We start from the raw sequence: 18,130 nt of genomic DNA on the forward strand, positions 1-18,130 counted from the left end.
TTATGAGTTTTGTAATGCTCGACGCCGCACCACCAGGGGGAACCGTACGACACAAAATTACATTTAAGATCTGTCTGCTAGCCCAACTTGGCAGTGAAGTGACAAAATATGAGATAGAAATAGTATACAGTGTATAATATGACGAGTTTAATACGTACAGTAATTGGTGGAGATTTGCCTGTTTGATTTTCAGCATCGAAGACCAAGAATCATTTGACATGTCTAGAAAATATACAATAAATAGATATATTAAATGCTTGGATCTGTTGCTAGGCTAGATTGTTTTTAACACATGGGAAAGTAACCGCTATTTTTAGGTTATATACTTGTCCGTATTTTATGGGTTGAACAAACGCACTATTTTAAAAGTGTTCATTATCCTGAACATAGAATGTCTCTTAACCTTTTCTGTATGTCCTGCAGCAGCCAAAAACGCTTGTTGGGGTTTATTCCTCAGAAACTGTTGGCACGTGCACTCTTCTGTCATTGGAACAACGGTCGTATTCATCACTCTTGCGATCTATTCAGGCCAGTCTTGTTTTGATGACATTCTCTCTGGGTACATTTAAGTGAAATTAGTTTGAGAGAGAAGCTTCTCCAGCTGTTGTAGAGCGATTAGAATTTGCAAGGCTGTAACATTAGGCTGTGATTTGGTAGGGTGTTGTATTCTGACCATCTGGTTTATCCATGTTTTTATCAACAGTTATGTGTCATTATTAATGATCATTTTTATATAATAACGTTAATTGTTAATGCTTGTAATTTATAGACAGTTTCAGCAGCGGCAACAACATAAACAAACCAAACTTATCTTCCGGTAACTTGTGGCTGGAATACACTACAAGACTTTTAAAATCTGAACAGATTTTTTTTAAACTAGACATCATACACTTGCAGACTTTTTGAAAGATTCAGATAGAAACACACTAACTGATCAAATCTGCAGATTGGCACAGACTTTCTGCAACAAGTCCAGACTGAAAATCTGGGTAAAATCTGAGCAAAAGTCTTGTAGTGTAGCCTTTAGACCTCTGCTAAGAAGCAGTTAGTTAACTGTTGAGTAGTTTTAATTGAATAAAATTATTTACAATAAAATCAAAAATAATAAAAATTAATTGTAATTAGGGCTGTCAAACGATTAATCGCAATTAATCGCATCCAGAATAAAAGTTTGTGTTTACATAATATGTGTACGTGTATTGTGCATATTAATTTTGTATTTAAAAATACAAAAGCATACACATACACAAATGTATATATTTATTTTTTTAGGTGAATTATTTATATTTACCAATAATTTAAATTACATATAAATGTTTATTAATTTTTATATTTTATATGTTTCTTAAATATATGCATGTATGTGTATGTTTATAAACACAAAGGTAATATGCCTAGTACACAGACATTTATTATGTAAATCGCGATTAATCGTTTGACAGCCCTAATTGTAATATAAAATAAATTCAATTGTAAACATCGACTGGAAACTTTGGGCCAGGCACTTGAGTCCGATGATGGTTTCAGCAGCAACTACATGGTTTTGACTAGAAGGGATACAGCTACCTCCACTGGGCATGCGCACTTCAATACCGCATAATTTTTGTCACACTGAAAACAGTTGATTAATATTTACTTATTATTGTAAGGTTAGGGTTGGGGTAGGTGTAGGCGTTAGCTAATGTAATTTATTATAATTATATGGCGAGATTTTGCACCACTTCCGGCCGTAGTTGTATCCTAGCAACAACCCTACATAAACGTTATGTGGCCCAAACGTAACTTCTGGTAGACGTTTGTAAAGAATCAATAAATTAAAAATTTGTTTTAATTTAACTTAAAACTAATAATTAATATAAATTAAATATAAAATAAATTGTTATATTATAACCAAACAGACCAGAAGAATTTGGGGCCAGGCATGTGTGTCCGATGAAACCGTCTATAGGTGATGCGTGACAAGTGGGACATTTGAGTTACGAGTGCGACTGTTAACACAACAAAGTGTTTCTTTTTGCTGGATTGCTGACCATCACACGTGGTCATGACAAATAGGGGTCAAGTAAAGACATGCATGAACACAGCTAATCCTTGAAACACGATAGAAGTCTGTCAAGCCCATCTGATAACTCTAGTATCACCTTCTTGGCTGCAGTGGACAGTAGTGTTCATGTTTAATCCAAGGCTAAAAATACATAAAACATTAATACAGTAATCTACAGCAAATATGCAAACACACTCTTAAGTACGGCATTTCACATATATTATAATGCTCCTAAATCCACATAAATGCAATTTGTCAGATGTGATTTCTAATGCTTTATCGACTTGGCCCAGTTTGGTTGATCTCTTGTAGTCGGGACTTCAATGCTGTGCGTTTGTCTGCGTGTCCTACTTTTCAAGACGTTCATGTCTTGTGACTATGTGTGCTTTTTTGACCTTTTTTCTTCTTTTTTAGCTTTCTCAACATTTGGAAAGCTCCAGCGAGGTGACAGTTTCTTGCTTTTGGGTGCGTTGCCGTGGATCATCGGGACCCACAATGCACCTGGATGAAAAGTGTGTCACGATGTCCTCTGTTGACAGGTGCTCTTTTGAGGACGCTGGCATGCTCTCATACACATATATATATATCACCATGCACAAACACACACGCATATGGAAAGATTATATCAGGTTTCTTTTCTCTTTAAACACCCTGGTGAGAGAATTTAGGATGGATCATCTCTCCAGTAAAATCTCTCATGATGATCCGTCCTTGACAATTAATAGTTTAGGTCAGTTATAAAAATAAATAACCAATTGTCAATACAAAAGTATTGTTCATCTTAAAGGAACAATTCATCCAAAAATGAAAATCCTGTCATCATTCACTCATCCTCTTGTCATTTCAAACCTGTATGACTTTCTTTCTTCTGCAAAACACAAAAGTAGATATTTGAAAGAATGTAACCAAACAACAGCGCTACTCATTGACTTGCACTGGTTTTGTGTCCATACTATAAAAGTGGATGGGTGCCGCCACTGTTCGGATACCAACATTCTTCAAATATCTTCTTTTGTGTGCTGCAGAAGAACAATGACAAGAGGATGAGTAAATGATGACAGAATTTACATTTTTGGGTGAACTATCCCTTTCATTTTTAGACCCTACTTGTTTTTTTATTGTTCCTCCCTGTTGTGTGTCATCTACAAGCCCACTGTTTCCAACAGCATGCGACTCGTGGTATTTATCTTTTATTCATGTGCCAGACCTTGAAAAATCTATGTGGCTTTTCTCACACTGCCAGATGTCCCACTGAGAAGATATCCTGGTCTTACCATCTTTAATGATCATGGCATTTAAAACCAGCTGACATCTACAGGACAGGTGAACCACAAAAGTAACTTAACATACAAGTTGACATGTTTAAAATACGTCTTATTAATGTAATTGAAGGAGTCGTGTCTCCTTGCACTCTTCCTGAGAGGTCAAGGTTACGACCTACGGGAGTGTTGTGTAATTCCATTGGTCTGTGCCATGCCGTTCTCCGGAGATTGTGATGTCAGAGGAAAGCTGTCTGCGCTCCCAGCATGTGCTGTTTGCTTGGAGATTTACAGCAGCGCAGGAAAAAACATAAATTCAGACCACAGGAGGACAAAAATAAACAGCAACAGCTGGAGAACGATGAGTAATGACCGCTTTCATAAGATAAGGTATTGTCAAGATCTTTTGTATTAATCTCAATGTACAATTCCAAACGTGTGATTTCCAAGACGGCCATTACCATGAGGGCATAAACAACTGTGATTGTCGCTTATTGAATTGTGATATTGTTGAAGGCAAGGGGTGCAATTTCTGATTTGTCACGTGTTACGGATAGAAATGTACATTAAGGTTCACACACATTTGATTTTTGCTCACACTTACAGGGCAGTAATCTGTATGCACACAGCCGCATGTTAATCATCACAGGCATCACCATGGCAATAGAGGCAGAAAATGAATTCAGACGCTGTGCCGACCGAATCGCCAGACAACAGAAAAGACGGTGACTGTGATTCAATGTGATAACAGAGTAATCAGCTCCTTGTGGCACAGAACAAGTCTCACAAACATCTGCCCCAGATGTGTGCTTCACCTGCCGCTCAGTCAAGATAAGAAGAGTAAATGGACCACGATTTTTAATAAAGAACTAGAATTTCTCTCTCCGTTTCCCGCCATCACAGATCGTGTGTTAAGCCAGCCGAGCTGTCACACCCCCCTTCCCACCCCTCTCCATGCCCCCAGCGTTTCTCAGTTCTCTGTTTACCTCTCTGTTAATCTCTCTCTCTCTCTCTCTCTCTCTCTCTCTCTCTCTCTCTTCGGCACATACTCTTCATCACTGTATCTCCTCCCCTTTCATGCTCAGAGCCAGCGGGCTGCCACACGACCCACACTGCCTGCTACATGATCTCCTGAAAACACGGCTCTGTGTCTTTGTAGCCGCTTGTCTCCACTCGAGCCTTTTTAGAGACACGGAGAGATGCCTTCGCGTCAACCTTGATCTCCAGATGCTCCCCGGCCCCCTTTCCTAGTATCTCTCCCCCTGACCCTTTACCCCATCACCCCCCTCTACCCTTCCCCTAATCTCCCCTCCATCGCTCACCCCCTTGACAATGTTCTCATGTGTCTCCTGGCTGCAGCCTTTCCTTGCCTTGCTGTCCTCCACCTTGTTAACTTGGGGCTACAACTGCCCACCCAGCTGCTTGTGTCCAGACCATCACACCGTGGACTGCACAGGTCAAGGACTCACCCGTCTTCCAAACTCCATCCCTCTGGACGTACGGAGACTCCTCCTGTCTAATAACTGGATTCCCTGGATCCCCTCTGATTTCCTGGTTCTGTATAGTGATCTGGTGTACTTGGATCTGAGGAATAACTCGCTTACTAAACTGGAGCCTGGGACGCTTACGACGTCATCCAGGATGGTTTATCTGGATTTGGGGAGTAATAACTTGACCGAGATCCCCACCGGGACTTTCGGGGAGTCCCGGAGCCTTATCAAGCTACGTTTGGGTAACAACCCGTTTTTGAACATGGTCAGCAAGGACGCCTTCTCGGGCCTCACATCTTTACGAGAGCTGGAGCTGGAGAGAAACGCCCTCTCTGGATTGGATGTCGGGGTGTTGAGCCAGTTGCCGTCCTTGCGGGTGATACGCCTGGAGGGGAACCCCTGGGTGTGCAATTGTAACTTTGCCAAACTCTTTCTGTGGCTGTTGGAGAATCATCACAAGCTTCCAACCGGTAAGCTGCTTAAAATCTCACATGATTTTTTGCATTTGTGTGTTGTTTTCAAATAAACACAATTTTGATTCAATCAAAATATTTTATTTTGATGGACATTTTCACCAAATATTCACATTTTCAAAAAGTCAGGAACATAAAAGATGAAACGTGTTGATGCTTGACATCTACAGTAGAGGCCAAAAGTGATGTCAAACTTTGGGCGTCTTCATTCTTTGTTCAAATATTTTATTAAAGATGCATACATTTTTTGGAGGACTTAAAAAAATATGTGCAAAGTTTAAGACACACCATTAGAATGACTTCAAAATAATACCACAACAGAGGCTTATAGGCAAATATTAATAATTGATAAAGTTGGAAGTAATGTAAGCTTTATTTCCTGTTAGATTATTGTTTTTCTAAGCATTTTTCTTTTGTATATAAAAAAACATATGTGATGCAGTTTTCCTTTTTGCCAAATAATTTTGTCCAAAGTGTTTTGTTAATTTCGTACTATTTATTTCATATTTTGATGGTATAATTTAACCTGAGAGGGCATTAAAAGCAAATATTGTTTGAATATGCCTGCCTAGACTTAACTTTTGGCCACTACTGTAAAGTATATTGTATAGATATAAATCTTTGGGAAAAAAGATTCTTACAATCCATGCTTTGTTACAATTGAAATTAACAGAAACTGACAATTCTGTTTAATCTCTTTATCAAAGGTTTTTCATTGCTAACTCTTTTGATACATACCTCCAAACAGTGCATCTTAGATACATCTAAATAATGCATGAGATTGTTTTCAAATCAAGACAAAGATGCAGACACTGTAGGTGATCACTAGAATATGCATCATTTCTTTCTGGTGGATAATTCATGGAACATATGGCACACAACAAATGCTTTCTAATTCTGTCTTGCATCTCACGTCTTTATGTTTTCCTCTGTTGTTGTTCCTTTGAGTACTGTACTGTAACTACAGGATGAAGTTGAGGGAACTGTACCAACTTGGATCAGTTTCTGTTAGTCATTAGGTCACTTACCACTAGTGAGGTTAAGGTCAATGTGAACTCCAGAGGTAATTCAAATGAGGGCATGTGATTCTCAATGTCCTGTTGAAATTTTCTCTCCTGTCATCTATTTAATAGACTAATGGAACGTTAGGTTGCAAGTTACAAACATGTCAGTATACAACATTTGATTTGGGGTTTAGATTGCACGTGTTAATATACCTAATGACAGGAAAGTGTGTGATAGTTGTGTAACCAAGCAAAGGAGAAAATATGAAACCAAATGCTATATTTTATTAATGTTCTGGAGATAAATGTGACCTTGTCTGTGAAAGCACAGCTAAAGTCATTTTTTGTGATTTACTATATTCTACATATAAAATGTAGAAATTATGGCTTTTTAAATATGTCAGCTGCTTGTTTTGCGTGAATGTGAATGAGCTGCACAGTGTAACACATTGCTACACTTTATTTCAAAAGCATTTCGCTGTTTGAACAAATATGTCGTCAACCACACACTCTTTGAGACGACCCTTCAAAATAAAAGTCTGGTTAACTTAAACATCCAGATTGAAAACACTGTATTGTATTATAATATTTAGTATAGTATTCTAGCAGTAAATTAGACACTATACTACTAGAGCAAACACTACACTAGAGCATACTTATATTTACTAAACTAATCTAATATTATATATACCTGTATATGTGTATATATAATATATCAAAAACACCATTGTATCTGCAAAAGGAGGAATTTTTTTTTGTAAATGGTATAATAGTATACTACAGTATGTGGACAAATATATAATTGTATATTAAAAAAATGGAAAATTAAAGGAGTCATATGACGCGATTTTGTGTTTTCCTGTATCTTTGGTGTGTTACAAGTTGTTCATGCATATACTGTATTAGACACATAAAATTGTCTCAAACCAAAAGAGCGTGTCTCTTCCCGCTGTAGTGTTGTTGTTGCTGCCGCCTTGTCGTGGAGACGCTGTGTGTTTCATTACAAATGAAAACTACTTAGTTGGGTCTTCCAAACGAGGACACAATTAGAAAACAGTGGTTAAGTTTTATTTACAACACTGTTCCAAAACAGCACAACTCCAAAATCCAAGTGTGTGCACCACATTAATACCTGGTTGTGCACAAAGTTTGTTTCTAAAAAGTGGGGAAAATCCAACTTTGGGAGCTGGATTCAGCCTCGTATCCTCTGGCTGTTCTCCCCTGCAGCGTGATGCTACATGAAAAAAAGTCAATACAAGTCATTATATTCATTAACTATGTCGCCGCTGGATGCAACAAATGCCTCTTTATAATATGTTTTATTGACTTTGTCGCGCTGCGTCGAGACACAGCATCAAAGGCTGCTCAAGAAGTTAGCTATAGTTAGCTAATTGTTAAACTTGTAGTTTTTTAAAATAAAACCTTACCAATCTGTTACGCTCTGCTGGCAAAGTCGCGCTTGGTCAAATGCATTTTCTGGATCATATTCGGGCTTGAACTCACACAGTACCGGTGACATTATAAGCTGTCAATATGCTTTGAAGGCTGATGTTCCGAATATGGTAAGGGGCGTTACTTTCCACCACATGCTTGAGGTATTAGGCCAATCACAACACACTGGGTAGCTGGCCAATCAGAGCACACAACGCTTTTCACAACGATGACTGTCAAGAAACTGACATGGAACAGAACCCAGATGCAGACAGCTCTCAACAACAACAAAAAACCCCACTTTATGCTGCCCATGACAAGGACAAAACATAACTCAAAATCCCTTGAGGGGGGAAACAAGATCAAAATACTTTAACATAACAAAATTTAAGACACATGCGGTTTCTGCCAGTCTCATATTAATCTTGAGTACCTATAGAGTAGTAATGCATACTTCGTATCTTCGAAGAGTATTTAGTTTGATCACATTTATAAAAGATAGATACAGACAAACGATCCAGCACAGGACAGCAAACACAAGGGCCACGGACAGGAACAGACACCAGAGGGGCTGCGCCCAGGGACATCCCCTGGGGGGCCCGCAGACAGGAACATACATTTGAGGCCCGCAGACAGGAACACACTCAGGAGGGCCACAGACAGGAACAGACACCAGAGGGCCAACGCCCAGGAACATCCCCTAGGGAGCCCGCTGACAGGAACACACACTGGTGGCCCAGAGACAGGAACAGACGTAGGGAGGGCCACAGACAGGAGCAGACTTTGGTGTGGATCCAAATGGCATAAACCCCTGAGGGGAACCCGGCAGCATCGACTCCTGGTAGGTACATCGACCCTGGAGAGGGACCCCGACAGCCTCGACCCTTGAGGGGGACCCCAATGGCCTCGACCCTTGAGAGGGCCCCAGAGGAGATCACCCCTGTAGGGGACCCCAGGGAGATCCGCACTGGAGGGGTGCCCGGTGAGCTGTCTGCTGGGTTCTTTGAGGACTGGATCTTTCTGTCAAGAAACTGACATGGAACAGAACCCAGATGCAGACAGCTCTCAACAAAAAAAAAAACACTTTATTTGACAAGGACAAAACATAACTCAAAATCCCTCGAGGGGGAAAACAAGAACAAAATACTTTAACATAACAAAACTTAAGACTTAAAACTTGACTTAGCATCACCAGGCACTTAGCATTGACCAGGGGCAACAGGACAAGACGTAGGATAAAGACAAACGATCCAGCACAGGACAGCAAACACAAGGGCATTAAATAGGAGAGGAACAAAAGAGGCATAATGAGGGCAACAAGTGAAGGGCGTGAACTGATAATGGGATAATGAATAAGGAAACAAGGGGGCGGGGCTAAGACGCAAGATGTGAGAGCACAAGGCACAATCAATGGCCATGTGCCTCCAAAACAACACAAGAAATGGGGCTGTCATGATCCCGTCGGCCAGAACAAGAGATATAGCTGCTAGGAAGGCGATCATGACAGATCTTCAACCACGCATTCCTACTGTCGGAATCCGAAGGAAGGTTATGCAGCGACTGTGTTATTCCACAAGCAGGCACTGCACAATATTTTGCGATCTTTAACGGCATGATGCTTACACTCGCTCTATCTAGTTCCATGCAGCTTGTGTTCAGTACTGTCATGCGCGAACCAGTGGGCAGGGCTCGAGAAGTAGGCGTTGATATTCTTCTGTGGAGGCGGTGTTCAACCCAGGACCTGCCGTTCGCTGAGCCTCGTGTCAATAACAGTTGTTATTTCAGTAACAAGGGCGTTTTCAGGTCTGACACTTACAGGATGTTCGCTTGAATACGATTCCCTCTTATATAACAAAAGCTCGGGTTAAAATTGTGGTCCTAGTTCACTGCACCTTTAAATGTAATTGCATGAATCTAATGTAATGTAAATAGGGAGATATACAATGATGATGATATTAATATACAGCTCAATATAAAAATATTTTGTAATGTAACCTAAAAAATGTGTTTTTTGTGTTTTATTCAAGTCAAAAATAGAATCTGTATGATTGAATCAATCTAACTATATAATAATTACTTAAAGCAATTTTAAGGAATAGACATATGGTGGCAATAAACAGGTCTCTGGACTGCTCATGTCACATATGTAGTGACAACAGGCACGATGACGCTCTTCGGCCGACAGCTTGTGGATAATGTGAGAATTATCTAAACGGGTTTAAGCATGTGTGTTGCAGATTTGTTTCTCGTTCTCTAGGAGTTTCAATGATGCTTTGGCGTGATAAAAGATTGGATTTGCTTTTAGAGCTAGACGAATATTCACGTGACAAAGCGACAAAGGAGACTGAGGTCACTGAATCCCCTGCATGTGGAAAACCCCTTCTGGTTGGCATGATTCATCCCGCACACACAGTTGACGATGATGTCAACTGACTTCACCCAATGACAGGAACAAACAGAGTGCTATGAAATAAATTGTGAATGCATTAACTAGCCGTTTTAATGTGAATTATTACAGCATTTTGTCCTTTTCTTCTCCTGTGTTGTGATGTTTGTTCTTCAAAACAACTAGGGGTTTAAATGCTGTGTAAATGCAATTACTGGAGGAAATGGAGCTCTGCTGTTCTGTATCTGTCTGCGAGTGTGGCCATGTGACGTAGGCGATGTTCCGCTTTAAATCTGTCATCTGGTGTCCTCTGATCACACAGCTGAAAGGAGATTAAAAGCTCCCTCTGTGAAAATCAAAATACAGACCCAAGAGGAAAACGTAACAAAAGAAATGTTTCCAATGAAGTGAAAAATACAGAATTGGAAAGCATCCCATTTCACATCTTATCTAGCAGTTATGTAATGTGAGTTTCTGAGTCATAGCAGTAGCACGGAGATACTGCTGGATACAAAATATCCAAATAATAATGCTGTCACTATTTATAGGCAGTGACCATAAATATTTTGATATTGTATATAATGTGCTTGATTTGTGCATTTTGCAAATTATGTACTTATTCTTTATTGCTTTATTGATGCTATATTGACTTTCTGTTTTTAAGGACAATACTGCACCTTCTATGAATTAGGTTGAAAAAGGGCCTTATTTATATGATTTCATTTATAAAAATGTAGATATTTATTTAGACAAATACATTCTTCCACCAAAGTTTGTTTTTGTTGTGGTGGATTTTGTTGCAAGTTTTTTTTTTTACCTTTATCTGATCTTAAACAGACGTGTCAAATCTTATTGTGTTTTATGGTGCAAATCACTAAACATGCATTTGGCCTCATTTCAAGTGTAGCTTGTCCATCACAAAAGCACTTACATTTCAGGACACTGAATGTTACAAAAACATTATTTGTAAAAAAACCTGTAGTGAAATAGCCTTGAGTCTTTTGTATCAGATGTATTGTTCTTTAAAGCGATGCGTTACCACCAATAGAAAAATCATTGGATTTAAAATGTTCTGAACAAACAACATAAATGCTGTATGCCGAAAGAACTTAACTGGCAAGAATTGAAATAAAATAAAAACATCTCTACTTAAAATACCACTTTACTGTTTTTAAGTTGTTTGCACAGTTTGTGTTTACATTTTTGTGCAGATTGTCTAATATATATTTTTTAACATTATGTGATGTCCTCCTGTTATACTGTCTTGTGATAAACGTACTGTAGGTGACATTCACTTGTTTTAAAGATTCCAGTTTTATAATAATAAGGTTGCTTTGTTCAAAATCATTTAAAGGTGATTGTATGTGATATATTGTACAACTCAGGATGCCTCTGATATTAGTGACCCGACATATGAGCTGGTTCGGAAACTCAAGTAACTGTATCCTGGTCATGAGAGACAGAACAGAATGTTCCATGTACTGTTTACATTCACTGTGCATTCATCTTCAAGACATTTCTATCAAAAACCATTTCCTCTTTTTTACAACAAAAAATGATATCAAACTTTTTTTAAACTAATCAACAAAATGACTTATTCCAAACTGTTGCACAATGTCTCAGTTGAATACATTTACAAACATTGTTTTTGACAATGCATCTAACTCTCTCCATCTCTCTTTCCAGGTTTAGATGGTGTGGAATGCTTTCTCTCAGGGGATGGGCAGCAGGTGTCACTGAGCGCGCTTTCTGAGGACAGTTTCCGGGAATGTCGAGGAATGCTGACTCTCACCGATTATCTCATAGTGATATTTTCTGGAATTTGCATTTCAGTGGCAGCCATTATTGCCAGTTTCTTTCTGGCTTCCACTATCCACTGTTTCCAGCGGCTCAAAGCCAAAAGGACAGATGAAGAGGAGGGAGAGGAGTGAGGAAGGAGGAGTGAGTAGAACTCAAAACTCCCACAGATTACCCATAATGCAGCACACAGTGGAAGTCAAGCGATGGGATAAAGTGGTGAACCACATCATTTCCATGATAAAGAGCCCCGAATTAGACCCAAGGTGATGCTGCTAGAGCCGTCCTGCATCTCACGATTCAAAACCCTCATCTGTGATGCTTTAGTGATGCATCATGTGTTTTCAATACTTGAATAACATTGATCGAATTGAGCCTTAAGATTTAAGCTGTTCTGAAAAATACCGTTTACTAAACCATTGTCTTTTCACCCTGTATTCTTGATAGCAGTCAAATGTGATTAGCATTATATTTTGACATCAGATAGCTGTTTTAACATAACAATGGTCTTTTTATGGAAATGTGCAAGTGAATGAGTATTTTCTACATGAGTTATTTTTTCGTATTGTGTTTTCGTAATGAATCTTGCTCAGCTGTAGTAAGGTTTAGCTACTTGCACTTTAAAGTACAGATGAACTATTGCACAGAAATCCCAGTAAGCCACACTGTAGGCATTTTTTCATGAACCATAATGGCCCTTCTCACCAAAGAATTAACATAAACAGTACATATTGTGATTTTTGAAGTTTGAGTTTTTTTAAGAGAAAGGGTTCAAAACCTCACACAATACGATTTTTGAAATAAATATGTCAATGTAATTTTTGTTGTTGTTAATTACAGTAATAAAATACTTAAAATTGCATAAATGTCATGAATTCTGTGAATAAAGGACAATTGCTGTAGCTAGTTGGGTCATGCTAATCAATTATTTTATTTTAATCATTGAATTACAAGGGAACTACTTTATTTTTTGTCAATGATATGTCTCTTCTTTTTAATATGATTCAATAAATATACACAAAAGTGATCGACATTATCAATTATGCTGTCTAAATCTTTATTCTTTTAAAAGCATTTATAGATATATAAGGTATACTGTATTGTTACAGTAAAAATCTTTGCATTGAAAAGTTCCTGTGGGTAAAAGAGAAAAATGAAGGCTCCTGATGACACGCTTTATCATTCATTTTTAACCTGTGACCCGAAAAGTCCTGACTGCTCTCAAAGGATAAAAAACAGGCCAGTTTGATCTTAGTTTATTTATATAACAGTTCTTTGTGAGAATATTTTCACAGTAGACTTGCTAAAAATCAATGTGTTAGAGAGAGAGAGGAAAGCACACAATTTTGTTTTGCACTCATTATAGTTTGAATAAAACAAAAGCAAGAATTGGTCAGAATGAAACAAGGATTCTCCAACATTCAGTAACTTCTCACTGTTGCTATGGTTACATGTTTGTGGGCCAGCTGTGTTGAAACCAGACAAGAATACTGAGGAAGAGTTTTAAATATTTTCCTAATAATATGTTTCCACCTGTCTCTTGTCATTTGTCAGTGTCTTTACTTCTTGAGTTCTCTCCACAAAATGTTTGACTCTTAGCTTGTGACATAATTTGTAATATTGTGACATTGCTGTTTATTTAAATTGACACCTTATGACATTTGGTAGGTGCATTTGATGGATTGTTTCAGTTTATATGAATTGAAACCACGATCTTGGTGTTGCTATGCTCTATGAAGTGAGCTGTAGAAACCAATTTAATCTACATTTCTTTCATATAATTTAGATGAGGGAAAGTATTATTAAGATTAAGATTTTGGGGGGGTTTGGAGAGGACATCAAGCTTTTTTGCCAGGTTTGTCATATCACATAACAGCAACTATTAAGGAAAATAGTTCAATTCATAGTTAACTATTTTTGCAGAAACAATTATAAAGCAAAGTGCAAACCTTGCCTATTAATCATGTGTGTAATAAACAGCAATTCGACAATGGATTTAAAGGTGATCTAAACAGTTCTGACATGCAAGCATCAAGTAAACACAAAGGTGTGGGTCAAGACCCACCCACTTGAACAACAGCCAAGATCATTTTTAATTCAGGACAAATGACATGATCCTCAGACTGTCCATTGTAGACAATGATAGATTACGACCTGAGAATGAAACCAAAACTTGAGAACAAGAGCTGCATGTAATTGCATCCGGATCCTCTCTACTGTTTCAGACACTGGTAAAGTTTACAATGATGAGAATGATTACAGTAGAGAAAACAACAGGTTTTAAAAGTGAAAATATGCAGATCTGTTTTTCCCAAAGTATTAAAAATGTACCAAATATTAGAGGGGTCATATGACACTGCTAAAATTAATATGATCGTTTGTTTTAGGTGTAATGCAATGTGTATACACGATTTAAGGTTTAAAAACGCTGTATTTTCCACATACCGTGCATGTTTATAGTTTGTTATATATATTGTAATATACATATATTATAATATATATTGTTCTGACACTTTCATTTTTGCAATTTTACGTGTCTAATACATGCATGGGCAACTTACCAAAGACACAGAAAAACACGTATTCGCGACATGTGACCCCTTTAAATATGTTAATTGTATTGCAAACATATGTTATAGTATAGCCTACTACGTTACTTTTGATGGACTCTCAAGGCAGGCTATTTGTACTCCGTGTAAATCAGTGTTTCTCACTGTAAATCAGTTTTTCTGCCATTCCCCACTTTGGAGGTAGGGAAGCGGTCCGAGCCCCACCTGTCCCCAATTGCCAAAAACAAAATGGTAATAAACTTTAGGTCCACTGTTTGTCTTGGTTTTGTCTGCTGTTGCCGAATCTCCAGTTTTCCTTTCATTCCATGTCACAAACCTCCGACGTGAAATCATTCTGATATTCTACTTTGGTTCCACATGACATTTTCTTTGCAATCTGATGTTGTTTTAAGTAAGGCTTAGGCTACATTTAAATGTGTCGTTGTTTCGTTTTGAGTGTATGGTCAATAAATAAAGGAATTAATAGTAGGGATGTTCCCATCACATTTTTTGTGGCCCCGATCTGATCAGAGTCATTTAATTTTGAGTATCTGCCGATCCGAGTACCAATTCGATACTTGTATTTTCCTAGTGCTAGCACACTCCAGGTATATTAAGGTTATTAAAATACTGTTTAACAGTTCAGCTTAATCCTGCATTATACTAAAACGAATAGCCTAACATATTGTAGCAAACATGAATGACAAAATTTGTTTTTTCAATTTATTCAAATGATTAGATTAAACATTAAAAGGGCACTCTTTATCAAGGAACTATGGTTAAATGCTTTTATTGGAGCTGGACAGGAGTTTGTACTCATGAGGAGACAGACTAACAGTTTCATTCAACACTGCCTCAAAATTAAAAAAACACTCAACACAATTCTGCAAGTTCACTCGGTGCTATTCTGTGTCATTATTAATGTTGTTGTAAAGCTCTGGTAGAGCGCTGTATGAAAAGAAGAAATAAGACGCTAACCCGTGTTCTCTATCACAGCGTTATGGAGCTGAGTGAACTCGCTGTCCACTTTTTTGATGATTTGGTATTAAATTGTTATTATTGAACGAAGCTCCGTTGCTAACGCCTCGTGAAATGCTCGCGCTGCAGACATTACAAGCGGCTGTTCCGCTGCTCTTGTATTTTGCAGACACAGCTGTCACAGCTCGCGCTCTCGTTTACGAATCATGTGTGACAACAGACGTGATCGGAAATGATCGGGCATTAAATAGCCGATCCCGATCAGGTTAGAAATGCCTTGATCGACCCCCGATCTTTGCGATCGGCTCGGGACATCGATGGGCACAAAAATGACCAAATGTCCACCTGTTTGACACGCCCCACTTGTCATGTCTCTATTCCCCACCAGTGGGTAGCGCCCCACACTTTGAGAAACGCTGGTGTAGACGCTCCGTAAATTTAATAAACTCTCAACTCTCGGTTTAAAAATTAACCCTCAAACTAGTTTAAATAGAAGTGTATGTGATCACAGGAGAACTCTTCACCAGACAGAGAGAGACACAAACACAAACTTCCCAGACCAGATGTGCAGTTTTAAAGGGATATGATCTGAACAGATGGCTCTCTGCTATTGTAGGCAGGCTGGGATTATGTGGTTGCACACGACGAGCCAGGGGGATGCAGAGCTCCACATGTGCTCGGCAGAAGAGTAGTTTGTTTATCTCAAGATATATTGCAAACATGTCCGTTTGCACCTAAACCGCATAGAGGATGACACAACAAACCTCAGGGGCCTTTGAAAGGCCGGATTACACTGTGGATATGGAGTCTGGATGGGTTACTCCATTCAGGGCGTTTTGTCAGATTTGATAAAACCATGCAATCACGGTTGTTCCGTAATTACATATGCATGAATTAGAACAAGCACAAAGCGAAATATTTACATTAAAGTCTTTCAATTAACCAAATAATTAATAACCGCCATTCATCAATGTGTTTGCATCAACAAGAAACATGTCCATAACGTAAAAGCACCATGTTCGTGCAATCTTATATGCAACTCTGCCGCCAAAAGTGCTAAACGGGAATTGCACCGTCACGATGTACTGTATTTCTAAAGAGTCTATATTTACACTATTATTGACCCAACACGATTGGTATTATCGGGTCAACCTCCAAACGCTAGGAGTAAAATAAAAACCCTTCCACCTTGCTTACGGTATTTAATTTAATGCGGCACTGCGCAAACCGATCGGTATCTGGCATCACGTATCGCGAGAGCGATTCAAAAAGCACACCATTGCATTGCAGCTCTCGCGATATTTACATATTGTGCTAGGAGAGGTCTGCACAATGTGCGCAACGCCGAATGAGATCGACACGCCTCTTGTTTTGGCACGTGAGCGGAAGCGCGCTGTTGTAGCGTCGCTGGTTTCAGGAAGTGTTGCACTGTTTCACTTTGACATGATGGAAGTTTGAGCTGAGCGAAGAGGATTGAAGTACAACAAATGGTTGCCTATCAGATCGCGTTTCGCAAGACCGAGACTTCGGAAAAACGTGGAGCTAAACTACGAACTGTGTGACCAGTCACTCTGTCCACCTGTACGTCATATTGTCAAGTTAGCAGGCAGTGCTAAAGGACGAGCGCTCGAGCTAACGTTACATATAACTTTTTCCCGTGTGTCACTGCCTGGGATTTGTGCTGTTTTCTCGCCGTATTTTGTTTTGTTTAGGCTTTGTCTGACGGTTGTCAGCTCCCGTGTGTAGTTAAACAGCGGAATTTTAATTTAACATTGGCCAGAAAGGACACTTTCTATTCTCAGAGCGTGACTTTGTATTGTTTGGACCACACCGGGGAACGTCAAGAGTTAACTTGATTTGGATTGAAATGCTCCTAGACTGCGGCTGACCTGGGAACAGAGTACCGGAGGTACAGTATCATGACAATGGTAAGTTGATGACTGCAATTGTGTGCTACCTCACAAATGACCCTCATGTGTCATGCACTTTCGAGAGTTATTGAATTTAAACAGTACTACTACTACTACTACAGCTAACTAAACAAGTTTACGTTTTTATTTATTCTGACAATTTTAAAGAAGGTTCAAGTTGACACTTTGATACAAATTGTACCTAGATCAGCTTATAATGCAAGTAAGCTGTCATCGAGTCAATGCGTGTCCTTGACTCATACAGTCTGTAGAGGTAGATTTGAATAGCTGTAAAATAAGAACTTTTATTTATCTTAATTGTAAAGACAGTCCACTGTATACTTCAGCACCATTGCTGTCTCTGGCTTCAGTTTAGATAATGCAGATAAGAACTGCGTAGAAATAGCTCAGCAGATACTTTCAACTTGGCCTTTCTTTTGTTTTGATATGGCAGATGTTTGTTTATAACAAACACAAGTTTGTTTTGCTTTTAAGATGATATGTTTGTGTTTCTTTGATTCCTCAGACTTCACATGACTGGAATAAACGCTAACTGTTAAGGCGCTCTTCATTGCCTACAAGGAATTACTTGGACTACTAGCCCAGCGCACACTCTTCCCTTCCTATAATGTTGGAAGGACTTGTTGCCTGGGTGCTCAACACATATCTTGGCAAATATGTCAGCAACCTTAACACTGACCAGCTCTCCATTGCACTTCTTAAAGGTATTTGAATGCATTTATAATTTGCCATGTAAAATTCTGGTGCTAATGGTCCTAAGCAGAGGTTACAGTTCTGTTTGCCCATTT

General features: G+C 38.8%; 2 protein-coding genes across 5 annotated transcripts in view; both read left to right on the top strand.

Annotated features, from left to right (window-relative positions):
• Window positions 1-101: 101 nt before the first annotated feature.
• lrrc38a (leucine rich repeat containing 38a) lies at window positions 102-12,910 on the top strand. 3 transcript variants are annotated; one of them, XM_057320216.1, is made up of 5 exons: window positions 102-2,583; window positions 3,288-3,367; window positions 3,437-3,693; window positions 3,910-5,263; window positions 11,774-12,910. In XM_057320216.1, exons 4-5 carry the CDS (start codon window positions 4,636-4,638, stop codon window positions 12,016-12,018), a joined length of 873 nt encoding a protein of 290 aa, XP_057176199.1. In that variant the 5' UTR covers window positions 102-2,583; window positions 3,288-3,367; window positions 3,437-3,693; window positions 3,910-4,635; the 3' UTR covers window positions 12,019-12,910. The 3 variants fall into 3 exon arrangements, with proteins under 3 accessions (XP_057176199.1, XP_057176200.1, XP_057176198.1); XM_057320217.1 differs by having other exon boundaries at window positions 3,468-3,693; XM_057320215.1 differs by having other exon boundaries at window positions 3,288-3,693.
• Window positions 12,911-16,820: 3,910 nt separating this feature from the next.
• vps13d (vacuolar protein sorting 13 homolog D) overlaps window positions 16,821-18,130 on the top strand; it is a 39,749-nt gene continuing 38,439 nt past the window's right edge. For both annotated transcript variants that reach the window (XM_057363119.1, XM_057363120.1), the window contains exons 1-2: window positions 16,821-17,339; window positions 17,848-18,046. In XM_057363119.1, the coding sequence (XP_057219102.1) occupies window positions 17,950-18,046 (97 nt within the window). In that variant the 5' untranslated portion in view covers window positions 16,821-17,339; window positions 17,848-17,949. The remainder of the gene's footprint in view (window positions 17,340-17,847; window positions 18,047-18,130) is intronic.

Source organism: Triplophysa rosa, linkage group LG21 (genome assembly GCF_024868665.1).
Source record: "Triplophysa rosa linkage group LG21, Trosa_1v2, whole genome shotgun sequence".
Taxonomy (NCBI): Eukaryota; Metazoa; Chordata; class Actinopteri; order Cypriniformes; family Nemacheilidae; genus Triplophysa; species Triplophysa rosa.

What these genes read in the sequence shown, in the direction of transcription:
- lrrc38a (XM_057320215.1), top strand. Translation starts at nt 4,636, where the DNA reads ATGTTCTCATGTGTCTCCTGGCTGCAGCCTTTCCTTGCCTTGCTGTCC. An exon ending in TCATCACAAGCTTCCAACCG is followed by an intron (nt 5,264 to 11,773) that starts GTAAGCTGCTTA and finishes CTCTCTTTCCAG; the next exon opens with GTTTAGATGGTGTGGAATGC.